Source organism: Coptis chinensis, chromosome 9, assembly GCF_015680905.1.
Source record: "Coptis chinensis isolate HL-2020 chromosome 9, ASM1568090v1, whole genome shotgun sequence".
Taxonomy (NCBI): Eukaryota; Viridiplantae; Streptophyta; class Magnoliopsida; order Ranunculales; family Ranunculaceae; genus Coptis; species Coptis chinensis.
The window spans coordinates 49,448,049-49,475,910 of record NC_141464.1 but is presented as its reverse complement, the minus strand read 5'-3'; the positions used below and the strand labels follow the sequence as shown (position 1 = coordinate 49,475,910).

General features: G+C 35.2%; 2 protein-coding genes and 1 long non-coding RNA gene across 4 annotated transcripts; all 3 read right to left on the bottom strand.

Moving 5' to 3' along the window:
• Window positions 1-81: 81 nt before the first annotated feature.
• Window positions 82-1,364, bottom strand: LOC147476468 (uncharacterized). The gene has a single exon (XM_086583156.1). The coding sequence runs from the start codon at window positions 977-979 to the stop codon at window positions 194-196; it is 786 nt and encodes a 261-aa protein (XP_086439282.1). The 5' UTR covers window positions 980-1,364; the 3' UTR covers window positions 82-193.
• Window positions 1,365-2,993: 1,629 nt separating this feature from the next.
• On the bottom strand, window positions 2,994-9,169 carry LOC147476467 (uncharacterized). 2 transcript variants are annotated; one of them, XR_015208858.1, is made up of 6 exons: window positions 9,013-9,169; window positions 6,368-6,426; window positions 4,872-4,953; window positions 4,027-4,147; window positions 3,875-3,916; window positions 2,994-3,269 (listed from the first exon to the last, which is right to left on the bottom strand). It is a non-coding gene; the product is annotated as an uncharacterized LOC147476467 (long non-coding RNA). The 2 variants fall into 2 exon arrangements; XR_015208859.1 differs by having other exon boundaries at window positions 9,018-9,169.
• Window positions 9,170-19,119: 9,950 nt separating this feature from the next.
• LOC147476466 (uncharacterized) lies at window positions 19,120-20,888 on the bottom strand. Its single transcript, XM_086585743.1, has 2 exons — window positions 20,793-20,888; window positions 19,120-19,605 (listed from the first exon to the last, which is right to left on the bottom strand). Exons 1-2 carry the CDS (start codon window positions 20,886-20,888, stop codon window positions 19,120-19,122), a joined length of 582 nt encoding a protein of 193 aa, XP_086441869.1.
• Window positions 20,889-27,862: the final 6,974 nt, after the last annotated feature.

Sequence of the window (27,862 nt, the reverse complement as noted above, 5' to 3'; positions counted from 1 at the left end):
GCTGATACTACTCTCAAAGTCAAGTAAATATTCTGTCAAACATAACCGAACCGTAAAAAACACAAGAACATGGAGAAGAAGTGAAGGTAAAAAATATTTCATTAATGGCAGTGGATTCACTTAAAATTGGAATCCATTCCTCAGAAACAATTTACAAAGTTCCAAAATTACATCCTTTCTATATACTTTTTCTTCAACCAGAATAAAAGTTACTGTTATTGCCATTGGCTACAAGACGTGAAGAAACCCTCATAGCGTTTCCTGGATACTGATGATAACACGCCTTGGTTGTCTCTCTCTTCGAAACCGGATATCCAATTGCAGTAGTAGTAGCAGTAGCAGCAACTGGAGCTGGAGTAGCAAACCTGGGCATAGGCATGGCCCTGGGGTGTGGGGTAATAGCAGCAGCAGCAACTGGAGCCGGAGTGGCAAACCTGGGCATAGGCATGGCCCTGGGGTGTGGGGTAGTAGCAGCAGCAGCAACTGGAGCTGGAGTAGCAAACCTGGGCATAGGCATGGCCCTGGGGTGTGGGGCGTAAATAGGTGGGTAGTAGAAATATGTTTTAGCAGCGGAATTGGCTTTTGAGGAGGTAGCTGATGGAGGTGAAGAGATTTTATTGACGATTTTTGGTGGATATAAAAAACCTCTAATCTTATTCAATGGTGATCCATTAGCTTGACTGGCTATATCGTATTCCTCAATAACACATGATAGGTCTTCGTCGCTAACAACCGATATCAATGTATCTATGTCTTCACCGGGTAATTGACAACGCAAGCTTACAGACGAACCATTCACTTCTCCTAATTTGATCAATAAATCCGTAACCGTGATTGAACGGTTGATTGTAATGACACGAGTTTCACCACCATGATATCGGAGTTTACCATCAGTGAGACGGGGAAGTATTTTGCCACCATATCTGATTATAAACTTGATGGTATTAACAGGGTTTTTAGAGCTTGAATCTGTAACCATGACGACTATTTGGTTTTCTTTTTTCTATTTCTAGGGTTGTGGTTTTGAAAAAAGGTAGAAGTAGGAGCTAGTTTTTGAACCTTCAAAGACGAAGGTTGGAGGATTATTTATAGCGTTTGTAAAGAGTTTGATCCCACTTATGATTCCTTGTTAGAAACGGAGTAGGAAACCGAGTGAAATTCTGAAATGAGCACATGATACGGTAGTCACGATTTGTTAAGAAGTCCATTTTATTTTGTTTGCCATGGGCCATCCCCATAAGGCCCTAACTATAGGAAATGTCCTGTGAAATGGAAATATTTTAGGTACAAATTCTGTAAAGGAGCGTTTTAGTTTTTTCCTGATTACAGTAGAGGAGGACGAGATGGGTTTGGATTTTGGATGTGACCGAAATTATTTGTGAAATAACCGCCCCGTATCTTCTCCGTTTTCCTTTTCTTGGGGAGAGAATAATCGTCCGACGTAGTTCCGGTGTAAGAGGGTGGTATTTATAGGATTCTCGGAGTGGAGATCCTTCGGACATGTGTACCCTTTGTGTACAAAAATGTAGGGTAGAGATCGTGAATGAGTCTTTGGAGTGGTTTTGGTGTAAGTCGTGCTTTGGGAGTTGGCGGTAGTCCCTATTTCCTGGGCGGAAATACAAATAAGATTTTGGCAATGATTACATCCGTGGGGGCGTTAAATCTCTCCTCGCAAGTGTTAAATCTTGAGGTATCTTTGTTCGTACCACCTACTTGTAAGGAGTCGCTCGCAGATCGGTCTTGGAGGTCGATGCGTTGAGGTCGCTTGTGCTTCGTCTGCAATGTTCCTTAGTGGAGATATTGCTCCCCTAGCTCGCAGATCGGTCTTGGAGGTCGATGCGTTGAGGTCGCTTGTGCTTTGTCTGCAATGTTCCTTAGTGGGGATATTGCTCCCCTACAAATTCTTGTCTTGAAATATCAAAGGGTATATATCTCAGGTCTAGCTGTCTCATTCTTGATCCTGTTGGCATTTAATTTCTTGATCTTGCAAGTTCCGATGCTCCTCAATAAGTTTGAAACTGTTTGCAGGAGGATCTTAGGATTGAAAACACAAGTGTGCAGCTCTGTAGTCTCTTCTCTCTACTAGGCCCCCCTTTCGGCTGAATATCTCTACAGACTATTAAAACCTTCGTAATATTTGATTATCATGCGACCAGAAATTAATCAAATTGTACATAGGGTATGAAGTCTATTAAAGTGTCTTTCGTCTTTTTGGTACTAAAAATTACTCATAATACTATTCCACACCACCGTAGATCGCTATCAGTACTAAAATCAAATCATTTTAAGAGACCTGGCTCAAAACAACTGTAGAGATTTATCAGTCTCTACCACACCATATACCACCATGTACTTCTAGATTAACAGTACATAGAATAGAACTATAGAAGATAATGTCAAGTTAGCCAATATTATCTCCGTGAACATAGAATAGAATGGAAAGTTACGGTAGCTACTATTATCTCCATGAAAAAGACAGAGTAGAAGGGAACGTTAAGGTAGCTAACATTATCTTGATGAAGAAGTGTTGCAACGTCCATAAATTTTATTGTAGGATCGGCCATTGACAAAGATAATAAGTTTCTCAGTTAAGCTGGTAAATTTTTCTCTCGGCTATCAATCTGAATAACCAGAGTGGAACTTTCAATGTGGATCCACTCTGGGCTAATTTGAATTAGCCAGAGTTCCATTTGATCAGGGTGAAGAAATGTAAGTGTCCAGTCCCTTGGCTTCTAGGCTCTAGATTTCGGCTCGTCTTTATGGAACATAAGTTTTCTAGCTTCTTCATATGTTCCATTCAGTCCTCAAAGTGACTGGGGGAGGAGGATGACCTACATTTTCCCTTATGTCCCTCAGAATTTTATCAGTGGGAGTGACCGGTGTCTGCTTCAAGTTTTGCATTTAACCAATTAACTGGCTACTAGCTCTGACATATAAGCTTAACGATATTATACTTAGCAATAAGTTCATTCAGACGTTATACTAGTCTCAACTCACAAACAAACTTAATAATGTAATAGACCAAATGACTAATATATTTAATAAGCTCCGGCAGGGAATTTATATTTTCTGAAAACTAGTTTTGTTGGGAAGATGAAGGGAAGGAACAAATGAAAAAGTCAATGATAAGATAAATCAAACCATAAAGTCAAGCTTTCAAATAATGAAGGCTCTCATGTTTTATTCTCTAAGATGTTCTGCTTCAAATCGTTCCACCCACATCCTCATTCGTTTGACCCTTGATTGCTTTGACAACCTTCATTTTGCACCTGTACAGTTCAAATTAAAATATAGTTGAGTCTCAATCACAATGTCAGCAATACAACTTCAAATTATAACAACCAACAAAGAGAAATAGAGGGAGATGAAATTTGTCTACTTCTTGTTACTTCACCTAAAAAAAAAAAAAAAAAAAAAGGGAGTATATTCTGCTTTGACATAAATTAAACAGAAGACAAGTGACTTGTACTTGATTGTACTATCGAGGGGAAATTATATAGTGTCAAATGATTGCTTATATGATTATATCTGACCAAGGACACACAATTCAGACAGCTGTACGTATTATTAATACTGTGTATCGGTGATGGCATTTGCAAAAGCGTATAGCATATCTGTCTAATATTGAGCAACTCCATGGAAAAATTATTTCCTAACACTGGCATAGACCTAAGGAAGTGAAATTTTCAAATATCTAGTCCTCAAAGATACAGAAGGACTTGACTGCAGTTGTCCTTAATTTATTACCCCTATGTCCTATGTTCTTTACTGCTGCTTTAGTTCATGGAGAAAGGTCGATTTTCTTGTAGTGAGTACACTTTAACCATTATACCAATCTTTTCACGCAGTTGGATTCTATAAATGTGAAAGTTACCTGCTTACCACGAACTGATTTGTCTTTATCAGGCACCGGAGCCTGTTATAGTATAAACAGGGGAAATGTTAGCCAGAAATACAATAAAAACAACCTAATAGCCAATAGGAAATAAAGTAACTACAATATACGCATGTAAATTGAGTTAGTACCTGTTCTTCATTCTTCTCAACCTCTCCAAATAAAGCTAAAATCATTTTATTGTATCTTATGTCCTCCCTCAATGAGCTCCTGCTTTCTATGCGCACATGGCACACAGGACACTCATTGTTTCTGAGAAAAATATGTCGCTTTGTTAGGATAAGGAATATTTAGATCAAACAGCTAAACAAATTCCTACCCAGATACTTTTCCAAAGGAAAACAAAGGTGCCAGACAAGACAGAATGTTGGCATTTGAGATGGGCCTTACTGTTCCAATATAAGATGAATCTAGGCGGTGGCCTGCTTCAGGGTGTTAGGTTTCAAACCAACGGTCAAGTGTATTATAATGCTTCCCCGAACTTCAGAGATTAGTGCTAAAATTCATTTTGAAATCTACAGTAGTTCTGTAGTTCATGTAAAAGAGTCCTTGGGTATAAATTCGTGCTATATACAAGTTACTGAGACATACTCAGGCATCCCATCCTTGGGGGCCACTATTACACCTACACTATCACTTAGGGAATAAATATTGTCAATATGATTTGTATATCAAGAGATCATCTCAAGAAAGGTCGACATACTCAACAATTTGTCAAGATTTCTACTCTTAAAGTGACTGATCCACGACTACTCACTTATTTGCAAAGACTAGAAATGTACAACTGAGTAGCTTTTTTCTGAAGATTATTTTCATGGTGGGAAGATAATCCTCACAAAATTAGCACTTAATTCCCTGTAGGTTCAGTGGTGAATTATCTGCCAGTGACATGTCTACGTATCCCTTCCGTTATATGAAAAATCGTAAGTCCGAGAACTTTGATAAAATTTAGGAGTGGGAATTGTGTTGTAAATACCCTAGTCCCATTTCTTTCTCGATGCAGTCCCTACAGAAGCGATGCATGCAATCCTGTAAAGTCCTCGTTTCCTTCATTATACCTTGAAACATCCAAGAACAGGTTATATGTTAGTCTGTACACAATGACATCAATGGCAAGAATAGTACACTCAAAGAAATGAGTCTCATTCCATTTAAAAATCTAACAAACCACCAACGTGCAATTGAAATATTAAACTAAAGATTGCTGCTGAATTCGGTCATATTACTAAGTGAAAGAGAAAATTGAACTCATACACCAAAACATTTAAAAAATTATGAGATATACAATTCCAGGGTTTGGTTTGTATCTTACTAATAGCATTGGGATAGTTTTACAAATTATATATATATAAGATAAAATAAAAAGCAGTTAAAACGGCAGAATTAGTAGTTATGGACATTGACTGGGGGTGGCCTACAATATGGATCGAAACAGATTACACAGAATAACTTATAAAGGTACATTACAGAACTAGAGTAGCTTATTGGGACAGAGTCGAAGGAGGAACTGTACTATTTAGATTAACTTCTCTGTTTCCTGTGTGTACCATGTAGTAATGACCGTGTGCGAGATGTACAAGTGGATATTCCATTCCATCGCCCTCACCCGGCAGGTTGGAGAGGAAGGGGAAGGGGAAGAAATTCCATTACTTCTTGCTAAAGGCAAGTAAAACACCCGGCTAACTAAAGTAATCTTTAGTGCTCTAGTTAATAAAAGCAGAGGAGAGCTAACCTTGTTCTTTCCAAAATTTTTGTCAACTATCTCAATCTTTGGTTCCAAGTTTGGACAGGAAAGTAATGGTGGAGGTCTAAACCACCGTTACCACTTTCGTAAGAGAATTTTTACAAAAGTCTTTCAAGATGGCCCTTGGGTCCCTTAGTCGTTCAGAATTCAAAAGTATATACACAAACTTTTTTCAATCCACTGTCTTGAGCATGTAATTAGCTGGAGGTGGCGTATTGGTGTCCACTATACATACACCTAGAATAGCATACATGTAATTTAGGTTTTCTTTGCAATACTTGTGGGCTATTTGTGTGTATGGTGCTTATGTGTAAACCTAGCTACATATAGGCAGAAACAAGCAAGCAATCTCTGTACACTACTTCTGTATATATTTTATTTTATTTTGCCAAGTGAGCTTAAAATTATACTAATAAAAAAGGAAAAAGGAGAAATACAAGGTACAGGGAGTAATAAGTATGAGAATTAAAAAAGGGAGAAAAATGTATACAGAGGGAATTGCATCATTGTAATAAATATGACTTCCATACTAGGTAGATCCTTCATACTATTACCAATCATGTGCACATCCTCTAGTTCATGATCCTAAAATATTCAAGATTAGGTGATCATTGCATATATAGTTTCTCAAGAGTATCAGAGCAGTGGAACAACACTAATAAAATGACCTCAAAACCAATAACTACTAGTTCTAATAGTTAACCATCATCATTAACTGAAGGACGCACCTAAGCATATTGGACATTCAAAAGGCTTGCGAACAGCTACTAGATTCACTTCAACATATCTGCAAACAGATAGAAAACGAAAAAAACACATAATTTTGAAGACATATTAGTATGACATACACAGTTTCAAGGTGATGTTTTTTCATTGCATTCATAGAAGTTTAACCGGAAAAAGAACGACTCTCTACTTTGTGAGAAGATGTCCAACATTTTTTCAAATAAGATCTTTCTTAAGAAAGAAAGGAAATGCCATTAAAAAGTTTCCCATCTAAGCATGGATCAAGATTAGGCAGCATGCACATTTTTCATTAGGGAAAGCCTAAGGATGAATAGGACAACCATAACATATAATATAGATCTTACTGGCGGAAGCTTCAGTTTAATTGAATCTACACTTTAATTGAAACACAATTAAAAGACGACCTAAAAATCACTCTTTTATTGAATCTCTCAATCACAAATCACACACATAAACACAACTACTGAAACCCTAACTACAAGCCCGTTATTTAAAATAAACCTAGAAAGCATAAACCAATAAGAACACGACATGTGTCCAACTAACTAATGGACTCGAACCATGAACTTGGACTCAACTAAGGGGCTCACGCCCATAACATGACAACAATGTACTAATGTTCTACATCACTCTCCCCATATTGAAGAAGCTTGTCCACAAGCTTGTTGACATGAAAACCCACTAATATGCAAAAACTCTTCATTCTTATATACATCACCCTCCTAGGGTTCGGAGGAATTCGACCTCGAGTTTTGGCTTTATATCTACTCACAAAGGGAATAATGCACCACGATATCACAAATGTGCACTGTATTTCTCTTCTTTGCCATAGAGAAAATGTCTCAATGTTGGGCAGAAAAAGATCCACATAATCACTGTCAAAGAGTACTAACCCATGCGATATAGGAGGCCCAAATCCAGAATGTCGCATTGGCGTTCCAGCAACTAATTGATGTTCACTAAAAGCCGTCCCAAAAGAATTTGTGTGTGGGCTTCCTTGGACATGTTTGTCACAAACCCATCGTGGTGAGCACTGCTGCTGATGGCATTTGTAATCACGCTCAAGACACAACACAACGGCTTCAGAAGTTCCTTCCTTCTTTTTGTTGTCATCGATAACAACCGGTGTTTTACGTTGAGCTATAGAAGCTCCACCAACGATGGGGGGTTTGGGCTACAAAAGCTCCACCATAGCCTCCCTCAGTCGACTAGTTGCTTCTTCTAATCGATCAAACTTGTTTTGCATTAACGTTTCTTTCAACTCTTCTAATCGAGCAACCCGAACTCTAGGGGTTAATATGAATCCATGAATTCTTCATCTCTGACGTTGTAGACATATCTTAATCTACAAGAATAAAATTGGATTTGCGATTAACAGTAACCGAATGAACAGTAACGCGGTGAATAGTATCCGATGAACAGTGTTTTCGGTGAATAGTACCGTGAATAGTAACCCCCGGAATTAATCTGCTCCGATACCAAATAATGTAGATCTTACTGGCGGAAGCTTCAGTTTAATTGAATCTACACTTTAATTGAAACACAATTAAAAGACGACCTAAAAATCACTCTTTTATTGAATCTCTCAATCACAAATCACACACATAAACACAACTACTGAAACCCTAACTACAAGCCCGTTATTTAAAATAAACTTAGAAAGCATAAACCAATAAGAACACGACATGTGTCCAACTAACTAATGGACTCGAACCATGAACTTGGACTCAACTAAGGGGCTCACGCCCATAACATGACATCAATGTACTAATGTTCTACATCAACATTAGTATACATTTAGCTCAAACTAGTGAGAAGGACTGAAGTCTACCAGAGAAAGGTATCTTGGAGTGCCAACGATGAAACATGGAGTCACATTTGGCTGCCTAATCTTCTGTGCTTAAAAAGAAAAAAAAAACCACCGTAAGGTCTAGAAAAAAGGTATCATCAGAAGGGAGAGTGGTCCACATCAAGTGAATTTCGACTCATCCCTATCTATTGTATATGTTTTATATCGACGAATTGCTGACCAGTATCATCAAGAACAAGTTAGAAATGCATAACTTATTTATATGGTCTAGAGACCCATCGGTTACAATATCATTAACATCACCATCGAACATTGGGACACAGCTCGCATGCGTAGAGGAGCATGAGGTCTGGATCTTAGAAGATTCAAGAAACTGAATGATACTAGTCTCTATAATGTTTGACATGAAAAATGTTGCAGGGCATAAACAAATGACTGTCATACACAACTATAATTCAAAATGCACTGGCTTAAGATGGGCATAACAAGAACTTAAAGCGCACTAGTAGCCTATAGGAGTAGAGGCTGTAGAGTATAGGACAATGTATCAAATTTTGGAAATATGGAGAAAAAACTACCTAAATGCTATTAATGAAAGAGTTCTTACTGATTGCTATTTTTATTGAACATTTTTCACACACGTCTTACTGCAAATGAGTTCATATACCATACACTACTTGAGTTAAGTAAATTACACTACCACAAAATTCAAGTTGGAACTGAAGATAGTTTACCAGAACACAATCAATGACTACATCAGCAGCAGATAAAAATTTAGTCAAAGTCAAAGGATAAAAAAGAGACATTGCATCACACCTTACTTTTACTCTGGTGGTGAGAAGGACAACTTCTTCAGAGAAACACCGGAACTCTCAGAAGTCAGAAACAAAGATAAAACAGTGGGGCTCCCACCCCATAGTAGTGCGGCTGCGGTAGGAGCCCAATGGGTTAAATATCGGGTCCTAGATTACTTAGGTAGTTAGGTGTGGCTGCATGGGCATATCTGACAGCTAAGTGACCTAAGCTACAGTAACATGTTAAATCCACATTGAAGTCCAAAATTTGAGCCCATCATTGGGCAAGTATATCCAACTTCCATTCCTAAATTCTAATGCTTTATTGCATAAGGCCTCAAACTGAAAGCTAGAATTTTACGTATCTTATCTTCAACTAAGTGTGGATTAAACAGAATTTTATGTATCTTATCTAGGGGTGTGCCGAATTTCCGATTTTTCCGAAATCCGACCCGAAATTGGTCTGGCTCTGGGTGTAGTTTTCATGGGCCGATTTTCCGATTTTCCAATTTCCGAAAATTCCGAAAAAAAATTGGATCGGATTTGGATATAATTCTAAAATCCGATCCGATCCGAAATTTCCGATATTATTGCCAATTTATTTCGAAAATATATACTTCTCTCACTATCCACTTGATTAGATCTCGACCGTTCATTCATTTTCTAGGTTTTTTACTTCCAAAAACAAAACAAAAACATAACCTAGCCGCTATTTCCCCACTTGAATTGGACCACTCTACTGTCATTACACCGTCTGTCATAACAACAATGATATGGAAAAAAATGTCATTGAGTCATACAATGACTTCCAGACCAATCCAAAAGCCAAATTCCAATAGATAGAATATTATGTAAAGCTAGTTAGAGTCCAAGACCATAATCCATTATTTATGCAGACACTTCACGCTTTCAATTTCCACACGAAAAAAGATTGAAACATTACAAATACCCGCACCTCAAATGAATGCAATGCTTGCTATTGGTGGTCTGCGGTTCTTTTTCTCATTTTTTCTTGGATCACTTGTTTGAATGAAAATGGATTTTCTCAGTAAACAAGTGCGTATTGTTGTTGGTACATTGGTGTTGTGGACATGGTTTTCTCTCCCTACAATGAACATTGGCGTATGATATTCCAAAAATAATTGAAAGTAAAGAGATCTTTGAAAATTTACCAAGTATTCCGAAATTTCCGAGTTATTCCGAAATTTCCGAAAGTTCCGAAATTGGAAATATATTTTGAATCCGAAAAAAAATTGGATCGGATTTGGCTATCATATTAGGTTCCGAAAAAAAATTGGAAAAATTCCGAAGGAAGTTAATCCGATCCGATCCGATCCGAAGTCACCCCTAATCTTATCTTCAACTAACTAAGTGTGGATTGAACATGCATCCATAAACAATTACATAATGAATTTTTATTTCACACCAAAATAGATTTTCATTCCAAAAGAAGCATTTCTAATTTGCATAGAATTGGAAACAACAAATTAAATGTACGTACGAAACTACGAAAGCTAAGGAACACACTCAATGGTGGACTGACAAACCAGACTCTTTGACAAAAACCTATTTCAGGTTTATTAGTTGATGTATTTGTTTTTCTTTAGGCTACATACATGCAGCTTGCAGTATGACAAACTCTACAATTCATTATTTGTAATATTAAATCAACTATTTTTAGGAGAAAAAAATGTACGAAATTTATCCCAAAATGTGGATGAAACATGCATGGATGTTGAAATTTAGCTTACTTCAATGCTAGAAGACGCGACATGCATGTTATTGTATATTAGTATATAGCCCGTGCCCACGATCGACATTGTTTCAAATTAAGCCCAAAAGAACCTCAATCAACCGAATGATAAAAGCCCAGCCCACAAAACAGTCATTGTTGACCAAATCAACAATGATCCAATACTCTTTCAAATTAACATTGTAAACTGCACATACCCTATAAGACTTTGGATCTGCCATGTCACAACTTGTGAAATATAATAGTAGCCGCCAGATGGAGCCCTACGGCCCCCACACCAAGCATTTTTATTAGATAGATTTGTATCCAGTTAAAGTTAGGGAATTTTAAAAAATACGCATGTAAATTTGTGGGCCGAAAACTCGTAAAAATGACTTCCACGAATTTTGATGCCACGTGCCACATCCTGTTTTAAAGTTATACAAGGTTTTAGACCCACCCATATGACCGAAATTATTTCTAAAATTCACATCTCCTAAATTTTTGTGAGGAATTCAATGACTGATAATTATTAGCATAAGTTTTTGGAGTTGATTTAACAATGTTTTCTTATTGGAGGTCGTATAAAATTTTCTTGTCAGATGCGATTGACTTATTAGAGTTGTGCTGTATTAGAAAACTTTCTAAGATTAAAAATTCATGTTGTATTAGAAAATTTCTTATGATTAATTAAGAGTGTCCACGTGGCATACATATGTCTCAAGAATGCGCTACCTAGGAAAGAGATTGTCCACATAAGATGTACCCTGCTTTAATATAGAGAGGTGATAATGATGCGTAAATGACCTTATGTGCCTTCTTATTGACCTAAAACCCACAAAACACTGGGCACATGGCAAGACCATGCACACACATTTTTTCTTTTTTGGTAGATCATTAAGCCGATAATTTATTTATTTATTTTGGTTAGATAAGAAGTAGGGGTGTTTATAGGTCAGTTTCGATTCGGTTCTTACCAGTTTTGGATTCGATTTTATTTTAACTGTTCCTACCAGGTTTCTATTCTTTCGGGTTTTTTTTTCTTCTTATATTTAGAAAATCCGGAACCATACCCATTAATTAAGTCGATTCCAGTTTAGGTTCCTATTTCTTCTCGGGTTATACATTATTATTTTTATTAAAATTACGTTTTTAATTACGTAACTGATATAAAAGTTGGTTTTTAGTGACAATAACACTTGTAATGGTTCTAAATTCAATAATCTTTGAAAGTTTTTTAAAAACTTTAAATGAATCCGGCTATGCAATAACTAGTTACTGGGATGGGAGCCCAGTAACCGTGTAGAATTCAATACCACGTGTCCGACATTTAACAACTAGTTAACTCCCGTTTTCTTGATTTATTTTTTCCATTTTCACAAAATAAAATATACAACTTTAGTAGGAAAGAAAAAGCACACTTGGTCTTCCTCTTCCACCCTTTCACCTTTCTCGTCCAACATCCACATCAAAACAAACATTAGGAAGATGAAACCAATAAAGGTAGTTTTTGAGAGAGATAAATTTATGTTCTAAATTATTATTTAGTCATTGTATTTTGGAGAGAAATATCACAATTTGAACTGCACCCAAACAAAAAAAAATTAGCAAAGAAAACCATATATCAACCAATTTCTCATTCTTCTTTTTCAAATTTTTGTTCTCAACTAATCTAGGTACGTACCCACAATTTCAGATTTTTTAAACAAACAAATCAAAAGCAAAAGAGTATTTTAGAACTGATAGGTTTAATTTCTAATTTTCTATTTTTCACATTGCTTTTTGTTTTTCGATTTTTCCATTGAATCAAAGAAAAATACAAGAGGTAGAAGACGAGGTTGGGTTTGTTTCTTTGGTTTTTCGTTATTAAATACTCGTGGGTTTTTTGTGTTTAAAATAGGAAAAAATAAAAGAATAAAAGAAAACGGAAGTTAACTAGGATGTTAGTGAGAGACACATGGCATTTGATTCTACACGTACGGTTATTGGGTTCGTATTCCAGTAACCGGTTATTGCATATATAGCCGGACTCAACCTTTAAATACATCTCATAAATTGTACGTATGAGTGTATTAATAACCTGCATTTCAAATCGAACACGTGCACATTATATACTATATGTACATAAGTACATGTATTACAATTGTTAGCATTGCATGCATTCATATATATATATTTATTTATTTTGCTTAGATAAGAAGTAGGGGTGTTTATAGGTCGGCCGATTGCATCTTACCGCTTTTGGATTCTTTTAAAACATTTAGATTTTTTTTCTTAGAAAATTGGGACTACCATTTTAGTCGCTAACCCGGGTTATTTAATTTTCTAACAAATTGTTTTTTAAATTAAATTTTAATTAAATTTTAAAACCCGCAATTTTTTCAATTGGAAGAGAGATCCCGTTTTTAATAGGAGAATAATTTCCGCTTTAATTAGATATGCTAGATTTTCTTTTTTTCAATAGGGAGAAAAAGAACTCCCATTTTAATAAGAGAATGATTTCAATAAAGGTAGTTTTAATTAAATTTATGTTAAAATTTGTTTTAATAAGAGAGGAATATCTCATTATAATAGGAGATGAATTTCCGTTTCAGTAAAAAAATCGTTTTTCAAATATGAGAGAAATTCCCGCTTTTGAATAGGAGATGGGTTTGTTTCGGGAATTTTAATAGGAAAAAATAAAAAAGAATAAAAAAAACGGAAGTACCCTTTGTATGAGCTTTAATACATTAAATTGTTATATATATATATATATATATATATATATATATATATATATATATATATATATATATATATATATATATATATATATTTAAGGTTTGGCTAGGGTGACATCCTAACTGTGACATCCTTATTGTACATCCTATCAAAAAGTGCATTTCAACAATGAATTAGTGTATGATTTTTTGTAGATATAATCTACTCTTCATGGATTATATCTCTACAAAAAATTAACTCAATCCAATATAAATATATATATATATATATATCATGCACGTGCACTTATATAAATATTATCATATACGTACACATTTATTAGTTAATATATACAGTGTATTAATTAATTCATTGTATACGTACATGCATGCGTGTAGTCGTGTTTACAATATTATTAATATTTATAATATACATGTTCAATGTAATGGTGCAAAACATGCATTTAATAACATACATTCACTATTATACTACCCCTATATATTTAGTAGACTTTTACACCTAAAAAAAAACTATATATTATAATATTTGGGTTTGTATTTATTCAGTGTAATATAATACTAAATTTTATATATCAAAATCATAATAATTGGTTCTGGTTTCGATCGGTTCAGGTTCCCACCGTTTTTTTAACTATTCGGTTCTAACGGGTTCGGTTATTGAAGACCCACTTTTAATAGATTTAATATTTTAAGACCTAGAACCGCTATAAACGATTCCGGTTTAGGTTCGGTTTCGAGTAATCGGATACCCATACACACCCCTTGTAAGAGGATATAAATTTGTTAAATGTACGTCAAAATTGATACATTGTTGTACATTATTACAAGGTTTTACAAAAATAAAATAATAATGGACTGCATCATTAAATTTTAGCAATTGCACAACAACCCTACTAGGTAGGCCCCTGCATTTTCACCAGTTATTTAAGTTGCTAATATCTAAAATAAACTTGGTGAGGAGATTCGATGAAAAGGTCTTACACATAATAGGTTACCCGTTCAACTTCCTTGTTCAAAACTTGGTCAGCTGCAAAGTTGGCATCCCTTCGATTTGCTGAAACTCTAAAGCTGAACTTGCACTTTATTGTCTTTGATTGATATTAAATGGCATGACGGGCTCCGTGCATTGCCTACTTAAAGAATAGAAATTGGTTTAAGTCGCACGGACTTCTTTTAGGGCATCTCCAATAGGGATGTAAAATTACACTTTCACATTGCTTCCATCTAGATGCTATTAGGATTTACAACTCCAATTGCATACTATTATATATATCGCCTATAAATATCCACACTCTATAGCCATCCCTAATGGATCGTCTTCAATTCGTAGAGGTGGATGTGATGAGACTACTGGCCCAACGACATGTACGTTTAAGTTTCATTTTTTCTTTAATACGTAGTTGCTCAAGTTTGGAAGCAATAACCTAGTTTTATTATTATTATTATTATTATTATTAATTATTTATTTAAATGGTTAATGAATAAAACAAACCAACTATTTGGAAAAGTGCCAATAAAAAAAAACTATTTCGAAGTGGGGAGGGGTGATAATCTATATTGTTCATGTCATTCCAAAAGGAAATATACATGGTTGTCCATAATTTCTAACAAAGAATGCTCCAGTTCAAATTTTACCAATTATTATAATTTTTAATTTTCTATGAAAGAGATTTAACTCAAAATTTAAAAAAAAAAAAAAAAAAAAAAAAAAATCATCTGGTTTATTTGTGGATAGTATCTAGAAATTCAATTGATTCTCGAATCAAACTTTTTGTTAATCAATAATACAACCACTCCTAACTAAATTTGACAAATGAAAATAAAAATTCAAAACGGAGGTCATTTGAGATGCTCTAGCTTACAACATTAGGGTTTCAGTTTAAAGCGACTAACACATGTTCCTTGAGAAACAAACAAGTCACTTTCAACAAAAATTTTAAGGTCAGATCAGAGATTAGGAGACAAGATATAGCAAAACAAATTAAACAAGCTGACACACAGATCTAATCCAATGTGCTTGTGCATGAAATCAGACAATCAAGAAAACTTCAAAAACCAAACAGATCGATCTAAAATAGTTCAAAACATCAAAGTTAATTAATTAACTTGAGATTTTTCTCTCTAATCTCTAACAGCACAAGAAAAATAATACATATATGTAGGGAAGAATGTGTGAAATAACGTACTCATCATCATCAACGTCGTCCTCTTCGTCTTCATCGTCCTCCCACTCTACGTCTCCTTCTTCTTCATCAATCTCACCATCATCATCAAAATAAATGATCTCGCCAGCATCATCATCAGTGTAGCCATCTTGTTCTTCTCCTTCCAGTTCATCATAATCAACAATATCTGACCGGCCAGAAATAAGGAAGAAATGAAAACTAGATCAGACCACAGAAAGCAACACGCATTTACGAATATTCGATCACAAAACAAAATGACAACAATACCTTCTTGTCCATCTTCTTCCTCATGCTGTACTTGTGCTCTTTTGTTTCTCGGTTCTTCATCAAGTTGAAGCTCAGGTTGTGGGTTAAGGACTACTTCTTTCTGCTGTTGATGCTCAGAATTTCCCTCGATCTTTTCAGTGACGCCCTCGATGTCTTTTTGAATGGCAGCCATTTTTTCAACAAGACAGCGAGAGTGTGAGCAGCAGAAATGAGATGCGTTCTACTCCTCTTACAGGGCGGGGACTTATTAACCCTACATGCAATTTGCTTTCCCATTTAACCCTTTGTCCTAACATCAGTTATACCTTGTCTCAATAAGGGCATTATGGTCATTCGAAAACTATGGTTTTCAGGTGCTGAAAACCAAATGCAAATGTTACCACATATATTCATTTTTATTTCATTTTTATTTTTTGAGGTGTGAGACGTGAAAAGTTTGAAAGAAAACAACAACAGCCTTGGCACACTTCAACAAAAAGAAATAAATGTAGGGCAGGCTTAAAATTCAACTACTGTATCTGGCCAAAGCAATGTTTTGAAAACCGAATTGGTAATCGAACTAATTTTTTGTTGAAGTGGTTCAACTAGGTTTAACCATGGTTCAACTCGGTCGAACCGATTAATGTTTATTTAGTTAAAAAATTAAAAAATTATATAATTACAAAAATAAAATGAATAAATATATGTTTCAATTCAATATTAATTGATATTATAAATCAAAATGGAAATATTCTACAAAAAACACACCATCAATTTTTCAAAAACAATATTATAATATGGGCGGTCTGGTTTTTCTAGGTTTCAAACCGAACCAGTTCTCCGATTCAAAGCTGGTTTAGTTTAGATTGAGGGTCCGACCAAAAGTTTCGGTTTTCAACCACCCAAACCGAAAATTTACTGATTCTGGTCCAGTTTGGTTTTCTAAACACTGGGCCAAAGCCTTTAACTTTGCACGTGCTGTTTCAGTGTTTCATACTTTTATTAGAGAAATTTTTTATTTATTTTTTGTATTATTATTATTATTATTTATTAAAGCCTTTACAGAAAAAACCCACCCCCAAGTCCAATTGGTGGTTTAGTGGGGGGATGATATTATTGGTACAAATAATAAGACCCAGGGCCTTAGCGAGACATGTACCACAATTGATATCAAAGCTGATAGTTCGATAGGGACAAAGGGGTGCACATGAATCCACGCACTGAAGTTGGCGTGGGCCTTTTGTTAATTCTTCCCTTGCTCAAAGTACATATGTTATATGTAGCTGCTCAAGGGTCGTGGCTTTCATCGAGAAGGGTGTTCATGGCAATGACAAGGCATAAGAGTGCAAGGTGGTGATGAACTCGGATTTCGGTATGTACGGTCCAAACTCCAAACTAAGCAGATTGAGATTGTTAGTCGAACTGTTGGACCGGAATTTAATAGTGCCTGGGGAGGGGCAGCCCATCCCAACTTTAAAAATAATATAGAACTACCCACAAAAAACACACATACATTGTAGTGACATTAGTATTAGCCGCAGCTCCTCCTACTCATAATCCTGGATTCGCCCCTGCCCACATCAACAATAGTGGAGTTGGATCTCGACCCTTACTAGTATCGAGACAGTTTTAGGTAAAACCCCGTATGTACCCAAGCCGAGTGGATGGTTAAGAACGTGGAGATAATATCAATAGTAGTAAATCCGTAGGGTGCGTATACCTGCATGGGCTCGCCCCAGGGTTGGTGGTCTAGCCAGACACTACAATCTCATCTCATAATCCTATACAATTATGGGATTAGATCAATGTTTTGAAAACCAAACCGGTGATTGAACTGATTTTTTGTTAAAATGGTTCAACCAGGTTCAACCATGGTGTCGGACCGATTGATGTTTATTTAGCAAATTTTTTAATAATTACAATAATAAAATGAATAAATACATGTTTTAATTCAATATGAATTGGTATTATATATCAAAACGAATTTATTATACAAGAAACACATAGTAGCATGTTGGTTTGGAGTTTGGACTATCTGGTTTAGGTGCGAGGTTCAACTCCCCAACTGAAAATTTACTAGTTCTGGTCCGACCCCGGTTTAACCACAGGTCCGGTCCGGTTTTCTAAACACTGGATTAGATTGCATGTATATTGACACTTTTTATATAGAGAGAGGGATCCATATACAACACTTTTTATACAATGGTCTATAGCTCACTTTACAAATTTGCTTATGACTTGATTTTTAATGGATGTCAATTTTACTATGGATAACAACCCTCGACAAAATGGGCTCATTTGGAAATTTTTAAATACGCCAAAAAAAGGTTGCAAAATTTTAAATCCCAATGTACAGTTATAAAAAATCACATTTTCAAAGGGGCAGAGATTTCAAAATGAACTCAAATTTTTTGGATATAATCTTTATAGTGGTAAGATCATACCCACAAAGTATTTATTTTTTTGAAGAAGCTAGGGGTTAGGCAGACCCCAACCTGTATTAATCAAAATCTCAAGTACACTTTTCCTTGCACATTCTCCATTACAATATTAGTTAGAGCACAATCTAAAGGAGGAAGAAAAAAGAAAACAGAATCCTCATGAGTCTTAGAGAAGTAATCAACTACCCTATTTGTTTCTCTATACACATGCTTAAAATTAACAAGTTCAAACTATTGTTTCAAGAGCTCAATAGAAGCAATAGTGTTGAGACAATACCAAGGAGGTTCCTCTAGTCCAGTTATCGCTCCTACTGCACATTTAGAGTCCGAACAAACAATGATTCGTTTAGCTCCAATACAAATTGCACCCTTCATACCCGCTTCAATAGCCAAAAGTTCTTGGGTAATGACCGATCTCTTAGTAGAACTCCCAGTATACGCCAGCTGAACGAATCACCTCCAAATCCATTGAAGTCTTCTGTGACAGAGCCATTAGTATTAACTACTAACTCTCTTGGTTTAAACCATTTGCACCAGATTGGGGCACGTGGAATGAAGGAAGCTTGTATTCCCATCCTGTCGAGAAGAATTTTGGCTGCCACCGTGTTAGGGACCTCTTTCAGCACTGTCTGCAAATATATCTTCATTTCCCCCTTCACTTTTTCACAGACTTGATCCTCATTATGTTGCTTCTGCTGAAACTTCCTCAAATTCCTTTCAACCCATATGGCATATATAGTGGCATAAACAACAACTCTAGTAATTTCAGATTCCATTGTGGCATCTCTACATATCCTCATGATGTTATACCACCTCGACAGTTGATGACTTAACTTGAGTGTTCAAGCCCATCCACCTTTTCACCCTTGACCAGACACCTTTAGTATATGGACAATCAAAATATAGATGCTTTGAATGCTCCCTAGAAGAGTTGCAAAAACTACAAAAAGATTGGTTAATAATTTTCTTCTTAACCAGTCTATCCTGAGTAGGTAAACAATTAGCAAACAGTTGCCAACCAGTGAAGGAGTGTTTAGGTACAAGTAGCTTACCCCATACCACTCTATACCATTTGACTTTTGTTATACTCTGCTTGAGTGCCATGTATGCTGATTTGGCTGTGAATCTGCCTGAGACTGTTGGTGTCCAGATGACCTGGTCTTGTTGTAGCATAGGGTTCAACTGAGTATCCTCTATTCTCTTTTTCAGTTCACTAGAAGGCAGACTAGTAACTAGGTGGTTCCATCTCCCATCAGAAATAAAATCTCTAACTAGCGCATTCTCCGGTACCTATAAGAGTTGCATTGCTTCAGGCCACTGTAGTAATGGAGTGTCAAGGCACCAAGGATCGTGCCATACGTAAGTCTGCTATCCTTTTGCTATCTAGTGTCTTACTAATTTATGTGCAACTTTTCGATGCTTAAGACATTCCTCCAGACCCACGAGCAATAAGCTGGAATTTTCATAGTCCAGAAGTGTTATTTTTGACATGATGTTCAACTGACTACTTAACCCATAAAGAGTCTTCGTAGCTTGCAATATTAAATACAAGGCCACAGTAGGCAGCCTTATTCCATGTCTTCAGGTCCACTATCCCCAGTCCACCCTGATCTTTCCCAAGTCTAATGAGAGAATGACTAGCATGATGCGTTTTGGGTGTCATGTCCGGACTTGCCCAAAGGAATCTATTGCAAATTTTACCAATGTCATTCAATGTTTTTTTGCGATAAAATAAAAGTTCTAGCCCAATAAACATGAAGAGAGGATAAGACTGACTGAATCAACTGTAGCCTTCCTGCATGAGTGAGAGACTTATTCTTCTAATTTGAAATTCTCTTAGAAACCATTTCTGTCAAAGGAAAACATTCTTTGATCCCCATTCTAGATGTAGTGAGTGGGAGCCCTAGATAAGTAATGGGGGGGGGTTGTACCATTTGCACTTCCATAATATCCGCCAATTCCTTTGCTTCATGATAGCTCATACTTCGAGCCAGTAGTGTAGTCTTATGTCTACTCAACTTAAGTCCTATACACTCACTAAATTCATAAATGGTTTTCTTCACAGCCCTCATTGTTGTTTCATCACCCTTATAGAACAGCAAGATGTCATCTGCAAAGCATAGATGTGTGATATTTAATTTCTTATATTTAGGGTGGTAAGAAATTTCTTTCGCCATCACACTACGTTTTAGCATACCACCAAGCACCTCCATGACTAGGACAAATAAGTACGGGGATATGGGGTCCCCTTGCCTGAGCCCTCTACTACCAACAAAGTAACCTTGAGGTGTACCATTGACTAAGACAGAATAGTATGGTGTGGTATAACATATCTTAGTCTACTCAACAAATTTCTCCGAATCTAAATCTTACCAGCACTTTCTCAATAGTTTGCCAACTAACTGTGCCATATGATTTGGTAATATCAATCTTTATGGAGCACTTTTAGTCCCGTGAGATCTATTGGAGCTTCTGACCAGCTCATGAGCCAATAAGAGATTGTCTTGAATTGATCTACTGGGGATGAATGCAGATTGTTGCATGGAAGTGATTTCAGACATGTAAGGCTTCATTCTATTAGTGAGTAGTTTTGATACACACTTATAGATAACATTGCAGCAGGCAATAGGTCTGAACTCATCAACTCTTGAAGGATTTGCACATTTCGGGATGAGACTTAAGTGCGTTGAGTTAACTCCTCAATGAATAGACTTCAGGGAAAACACGGAGATAATAGCTTTGACAAACTCATCTTTCACATACTGCCAATTCTTTTTAAAAAAGTGAGCATTAAATCCATCCAGACCTGGAGCTTTGTTATCATCCATCTCAAACAAAGCTCTCTGGATTTCTGCCTCAGAAAATTCTTGCACCATATAATCTGCCTCATATATAGTTAGAACCCTCGAAAAATGGAGACTCTCAAGGAATGTAGAGTCACAGCGAGCTGGTGAAGGTTGTCCCAGCAGCCCCTTGTAATAATCAACAAAGGCTTTTGAAACTTCCTCATGACCTTCCTTTCTAACTCCAACAGTGTCTTGTAATACCCATATTAGATTTCTGCCCTTTCTCTCCATGAGTATCTTATGAAAAACTCAGTGCATTTATCCCTATATTTCATCCAATCACATTTGGTTCTATGTCTGAGATCCTCCCCTTCCATAATCATAAGCTGACACAGGGTATTTATGGCTTCCTTTTCCCGTATGCATAAAAGACCATCCATGGGATTACTTTGTTGGGCTTTTTGTATGCTTTTAAGTTCTTTCCTTGTTGCTTCTGTCTGCTTAGTTAAGTCAGAGCATAATAGAATTTGGCCCATCCCTTGAGTTTGCTCTTCAGTAGCTTCAGCTTCTGGGTAAGAATGTACATGGGATTGCCATACACTAATTCATTCCAGCAGGTCAGAAATATTGCCAAGAATTCTGAATGAAGAATCCAAAAATTACTGAACCTGAATGGGAGACTAGCAGTAACTTTATGCATAATAGATATGACTATTGGGGAATGATCAAGGTACCAGGAGGGAGGAATTCAACATAAGAGTAAGAGAATGTAGCACTCCAGTAACTATTGACGATACATTTATCAATTTTAGACCACTTTTTGGCAAAGTTGGTCCATGTGTAGAACCCCCCAGAAGCTTTAAGATCATATAGTTCAGCTTGAACAAGACAGTCAGAAAAAAGGACAGTCTCCCTAGGATGCACAACCTCTCCCCCAATTCTTTCAAAGGAATACAATACATTATTGAAGTCCCCTGCAACACACCACTCACCTTGTATCCCTGTATGAATATTGCATATATCACTCCATAATCTCAGTCTATCAGCACTCGAATTGCTTGCATATGCCATTGTTAAAAAAAAAATTGATTTCATTGTAGGCAGTAAATTAAATTCACTTTACAGTGAATAAGCTAGTCAGTTTCCATAACTTTCAACAATGAAATTATTCCAGGATCCCATGATATCCAAACTCTCCCACTATAACTACTGTCATAGTTGTTCACAAAAGACCATGCTGGACAACAGAGGTTGCTGATGTATTGGAACTTAAAAAGACCATGCCCACAAAGTATTAGCTCTTAGTTCAACTTAAAAAAGAGTGTTGTATAAATTGTTGTACAAAAAATGTTGTATATGGATCCCTCCCCTATATATATTTGCCTTCGAATCTGTCCTATGAACGGGTGTCGTTATATGAAATTATTCTAAAAAATATTTATATTTGCAACTACACAAACCTATGGTATGAATATTATAGTGACCACTCATCCAAATTTCTAAAAGAACCCACCCTCGGTAAAACCCCTTGACTTTTTGTTGTTGTTGTTGTTGTTGTTGTTTAATAATAAAAGTTTGATTGAAGTTTTATGAGAATGCCCAGTGAGGCAAAGATCATACTGAAGCTACTTGAATAACAATGCATTCCCAATTGTATGGAAACGATATGATAAACACCATTTTAATTGCAAACTTGCATCCAGTTTACGATTTCCCAATGATTATTCTTTGAGGTTACTTCAATGCATTTGCATACAGTTTCCGATTTACAATTAATTATTCTTTGAGATTAGTTCAATGCATTTGCATCAAGTTTAATATTTCTCATTAATTACTCTTTGAGATTAGTTCAATGCATTTGCGTCTAGTTTCTGATTTACCGGGCTAATTATTCTTTAAGGTTAGTTCAATGTAGTTGCATCCAATTTCTTTGAGGTTAGTTCAATGCATTTGCATCCTGTTTCCAATTTCCCGTCAATTATTATTCTTTGAGGTTAAATTCATGTATTTCCATCCAGTTTCCAGTTTCCAGTTTCTGATTTATGATTAATTATTCTTTAACTTTAGTTCAATGCATTCGCCTCTTGTTTCTGATTTTCCATTAATTATTCTTTGATGTTAGTTCAATGCATTTGCATCCAATTTCCGATTTCCCGTTATTCTTTGAGGTTAGTTCAATGCAGTTGCATCAAGTTTCCGATTTCCCATTAATTACTCTTTTGAGGTTAGTTCAATCCATTTGCATCAAGTTTCTGATTTTCTGTCAATTATTATTCTTTGAGGTTAAATTCATGCATTTGCATCCGGTTTCTGACTTACGATTAATTATTCTTTGACGTTAGTTCAATGCATTCGCATCCTGTTTTTGATTTTCCATTAATTAATTTGAGGTTAGTTTAATGCATTTGCATCCAATTTCTGATTTTCTATTAATTACTCATCAAGGTTATTTAGTTCAATGCATTTGCATCCACTTTTTGATTTTCTGTTAATTATTCTTTAAAGGTTAGTTCAATACATTTGCATCCAGTTCCTGATTTCTCGTTAATTATTCTTTAAAGTTAGTTCAATGCATTTGCATCTAGATTATTTTCTATTTTTCATTAATTATTCTTTTAGGCTAGTTCAATGCAATTGCATCCATTTTTTATTTTTATTTTATTTTCTGTTAATTATTCTTTGAGGTTGGTTCAATACAGTTGCATCAAGTTTTAGTTCCTCTTTAATTATTCGTTGAGGTTAGTTAAAAACATTTGCATCCAGTTTCCACTATCCTGTTAATTATTTGTTGAAGTTAGTTTAATACATTTGCGTCTAGTTTCTTATTTTCTGTTAATTATTCTTTGAGGTTAGTTGTATGTATTTGCGTCCAATTTCTGATTTTCCATTAATTATTTTTTGAGGTTAGTTCAATACATTTGCATCCAATTTTTGATTTTCAGTTAATTATTCATTGAGGTTAATTAGTTCAATGTATTTGCGACTAGTTTATGATTTTCCATTAATTATTCTTTGAGGTTAGTTCAATGCAGTTGCATCCAGTTTCCGATTTTCTGTTAATGATTCTTTGAGTTTAGTTCAATGTATTTACATCAAGTTTTATGATTCCTATTAATTATTCTATTTAGGTTAGTTTAATGCATTTGCATCTAGTTTTCAATTTCCCATTAATTATTTAACTCAAAGACAGGGTGAGACACCCCGACTCTTTCTTATCACCGGTCGAGAGTACGGAACTCTTTGAAGTTAATTCAATATAATATGTTTGCATTCAGTTCCCGATTTCCCGTTAATTATTCTTTGAGGTTAGTTCAATGCATTAGCATTCAGTTTACAATTTCATGTTAATTATTTTTTGAGATTATAGCAATGTATTTGAATCCAATTTCAGATTTTCTGTTTGCATCTCATTTCCGATTTCCTGTTAATTACTCTTTGAGATTAGTGTACACGACCTGAGAACCGGACATGAAATTAGCAGGTTTGGGTCATTTAAGGGTCGGCTAAACCGGTCAAATAAATGGGTTAAGTTGGGTTAGGTTATCATATGTTAACTCGGGTAACTCGTGAGTAGACCTAATTTGTTGAGTTAATTTAATCCCAACAAAACTTCTAAACTTAATTACCTTATTTTAGAGTTTTTCATATTAAAGTTTAAAGTTGTAAAATTTTGATAAATTAATTGTAATATTGCATAGCATATATGAGAAGAGTTAAACAATTAACTTGAAAACAATTAAACAACCAATGTTAAATACATGTAATAATCCATTTCATATTTGTAAAGATTTCGCGAGTCTGTAGATAATAATAATAATAATAAATCTAACTTAAAGCCTGTTTTCGTTTTTGATCATGCATGATCTTAACCCAAGCTTCCTAAAACTTTGTTCATATTGAAAAGTTATAGGATGAGAAAACAAATTCAAATGTTGAGTGAGCTAAAATTATGTCACAGACATGCTTGTTTACATTGAAAAAAATCATACAAAGTTTACATAAGCTTTAAGGTAAGCTCCTCTTAACAACCTTATATTATCCATCTCCTTTATCAGACCCTCAAGTTCATGGAATAACATGCCTATTTCCTATGAGAGTTTCCCCCTTTTTGTATTGAGGACTTGCACTGCTCTCTTGAATCTCATGCTGCCATAACTATCTGCCCCAAGTACTTCTGCATTCTCATATGATAGTTCTTGAATAGTGATAATACTTCTAGACATTGGACCATAAAACAAAGAAGACACATGCATTGACAAAATTGTTAGTCACCTTCGTATATATAGTTGGCTTAATATTTTGTGCGATCTGAGCATCTCCTACTCTTCACTAGACATTATATTTCAGATCATATCATCTTCAAGATTAACTTAACATCTATTTCATTAATTTGAGACAGATAAAAATCCTATTGCTCTCAACCTGTCGAGCTGCCCACATCAATATTGATATCTTCCCAACCTTAACTCCGACAACCAACACATTTCAGGGACTTGTTAATTCATTGCAGGTCTAACATAGCTTAGTTATAGTGATGGTGGTTTTTCTAGTCTTATTGGTGCAAGTTACTTGGAATGACCTTACTACCAAAGACCCATTTGCTCTGAATATGCTTCAATCAATACCGCAAACCATAAAAATCCTCAAAGTAACAAATATCCATACAGCATAATACCCAAAAAGATTACCATAGCAATGAAATAATATACCCAAAAGTCCAAAACCATATATATACACCGAGTTTATCATATAAATTGTGTGGCTTTTTGGCTTTGTGCAACTAATTATTGGGTCTCCTTTTACGACCATTGGTCATGTCTTCACTTGCTAGATATGCTAGTGAAGCACTATTACATAAACAAACAATATCATTTCCGAACCAAGTACTAAAAAACAGTACGTGCACCCATTCATAGTGCGCTATATCATTTGATCAATTTTTGTTTTTAGAAAAATGTAACAAATATATCACTTCACTTTTATCAATATCAACTGCACTTGAAAAAAGTTATATAATAACCCCACACTAAATGAACAAATTAACAATGTAATTTAAGACTTCATAACACTAATCTGGATAAGTTGAAAAAGAAAAACATAACAGGCGCGAATATAGAATAAGTATACTTGATTGTGAGTTGCTTTCGCCAAGCACAAAAAAGCTTCTCATGGTCAGTTGATCGTTTTCTGTCAAAAGGTATGTCATTGGTAAACATTGCTCACAATTAGAGATACAACAAATTACTTATGCTTTACCTATGCAGTTCCAAACATAATAATAGAGGAGATTATGTCCTATTTCATTATTCATTCGGCACATGTTGTTAACCATAAAGTGATGGTGTAGAATTGATGGTTTTGCTACTAACATTGGTCAAATATAGCTGAAGCAGAGCAAGACTACATGTGTCAAATACCCAAAAGAAAAAAGCTTTCATCATGTCCATCTTAACTGATTAATTAGAATAACTGCCAAAAAAAATGTCGAGATTTACGATGAATACATTAATAGTCTCTTAAGACATGCCACATAAGTATTAATTTACACATATTTGGACATTTAAAAAACATACTTAAACTTCGAATAATGGCTACAGAGGCATGGCCAAAGTCTCCAATTTTAGATAGCTCTTGTTAATTACATCTTCAAAACATATTTTCCTAATTCCAAACCATGTTATTAAGTAAGACAAAACTGATGTGGAAACTCTAGTAAAGCTATTTAGACATTCTAAACACGCCCGCTATCAAATTCTTAATACTCATAAAGTACAACCCAAGTTCAAGAGTCATAACATGATTAATCAAATGATTAAATAGGTTTGTTCTACGATGTGCAATTAAAGAGTTGGCTGGTGGCCAACGACACAATCTAATTAATCATATCAAAGAACCCAATCCATTGCAATAATTAAACAAAACATTTTTATGGTGGATGATTATTTTGTATGCAAATCAAAGCCCAAATTGTAGTTAATGCATATAAAGGTAGTGGAATAGATTACCTTAGACCTTAAAAATCATACGTGACAATAACATTCATAAATCTAATCAGCCCTAGCATTCTGCAATGGTGCACATCCATGTAACCTTCTACATAAAGACCTTCCAGTTACTCTAAATTAAAGGAATAATTTAGAAGACCATCATTGAATAAAACTAACTCACCATTTATAGGATAAAAATCACATAGCTTACCTGTTAGACTAATTACCTTCTACAAATAAAACATGACAATCTGGAATCTCGACATAGAAGCCTAGCAATGATTTACCTGTTATTGATCAAAATAATCAGTAAATGAATAATTTCTATATAAATACAACAGTGCAAACCAAATATGGATCACAGTTCAATTGAATCATAATATAATAATACTAAACTCACACATGGCAACCTTGTAGCAAAATTAATCAAACATGTAAGTTCAAATATAACATATGACATTTAAACTTATTCAAAAATTAAAACATGTTCCAATTCAAATTGACACATGCCTAACTACTTTGATTTGCGGTTTGAATATGGTTGATCTGACTATAAAACAACGGTCGGGTTTGTCATTTCGTTCACATTTCAATAAAATTGCAAAATATTTCATCTCAATGATTTTAATAAGTTTTGTGGTTTGATAAGTTCATTTTATTCTTCCTAGAACTCATAGACAAGTCTAATAGAAGAAAACTTGATCCCTAACATGTATGGCTCATCTCTAAGCTCATACATGCTAGCAAGTGGAACCAAAGCAATGACTTATCTCT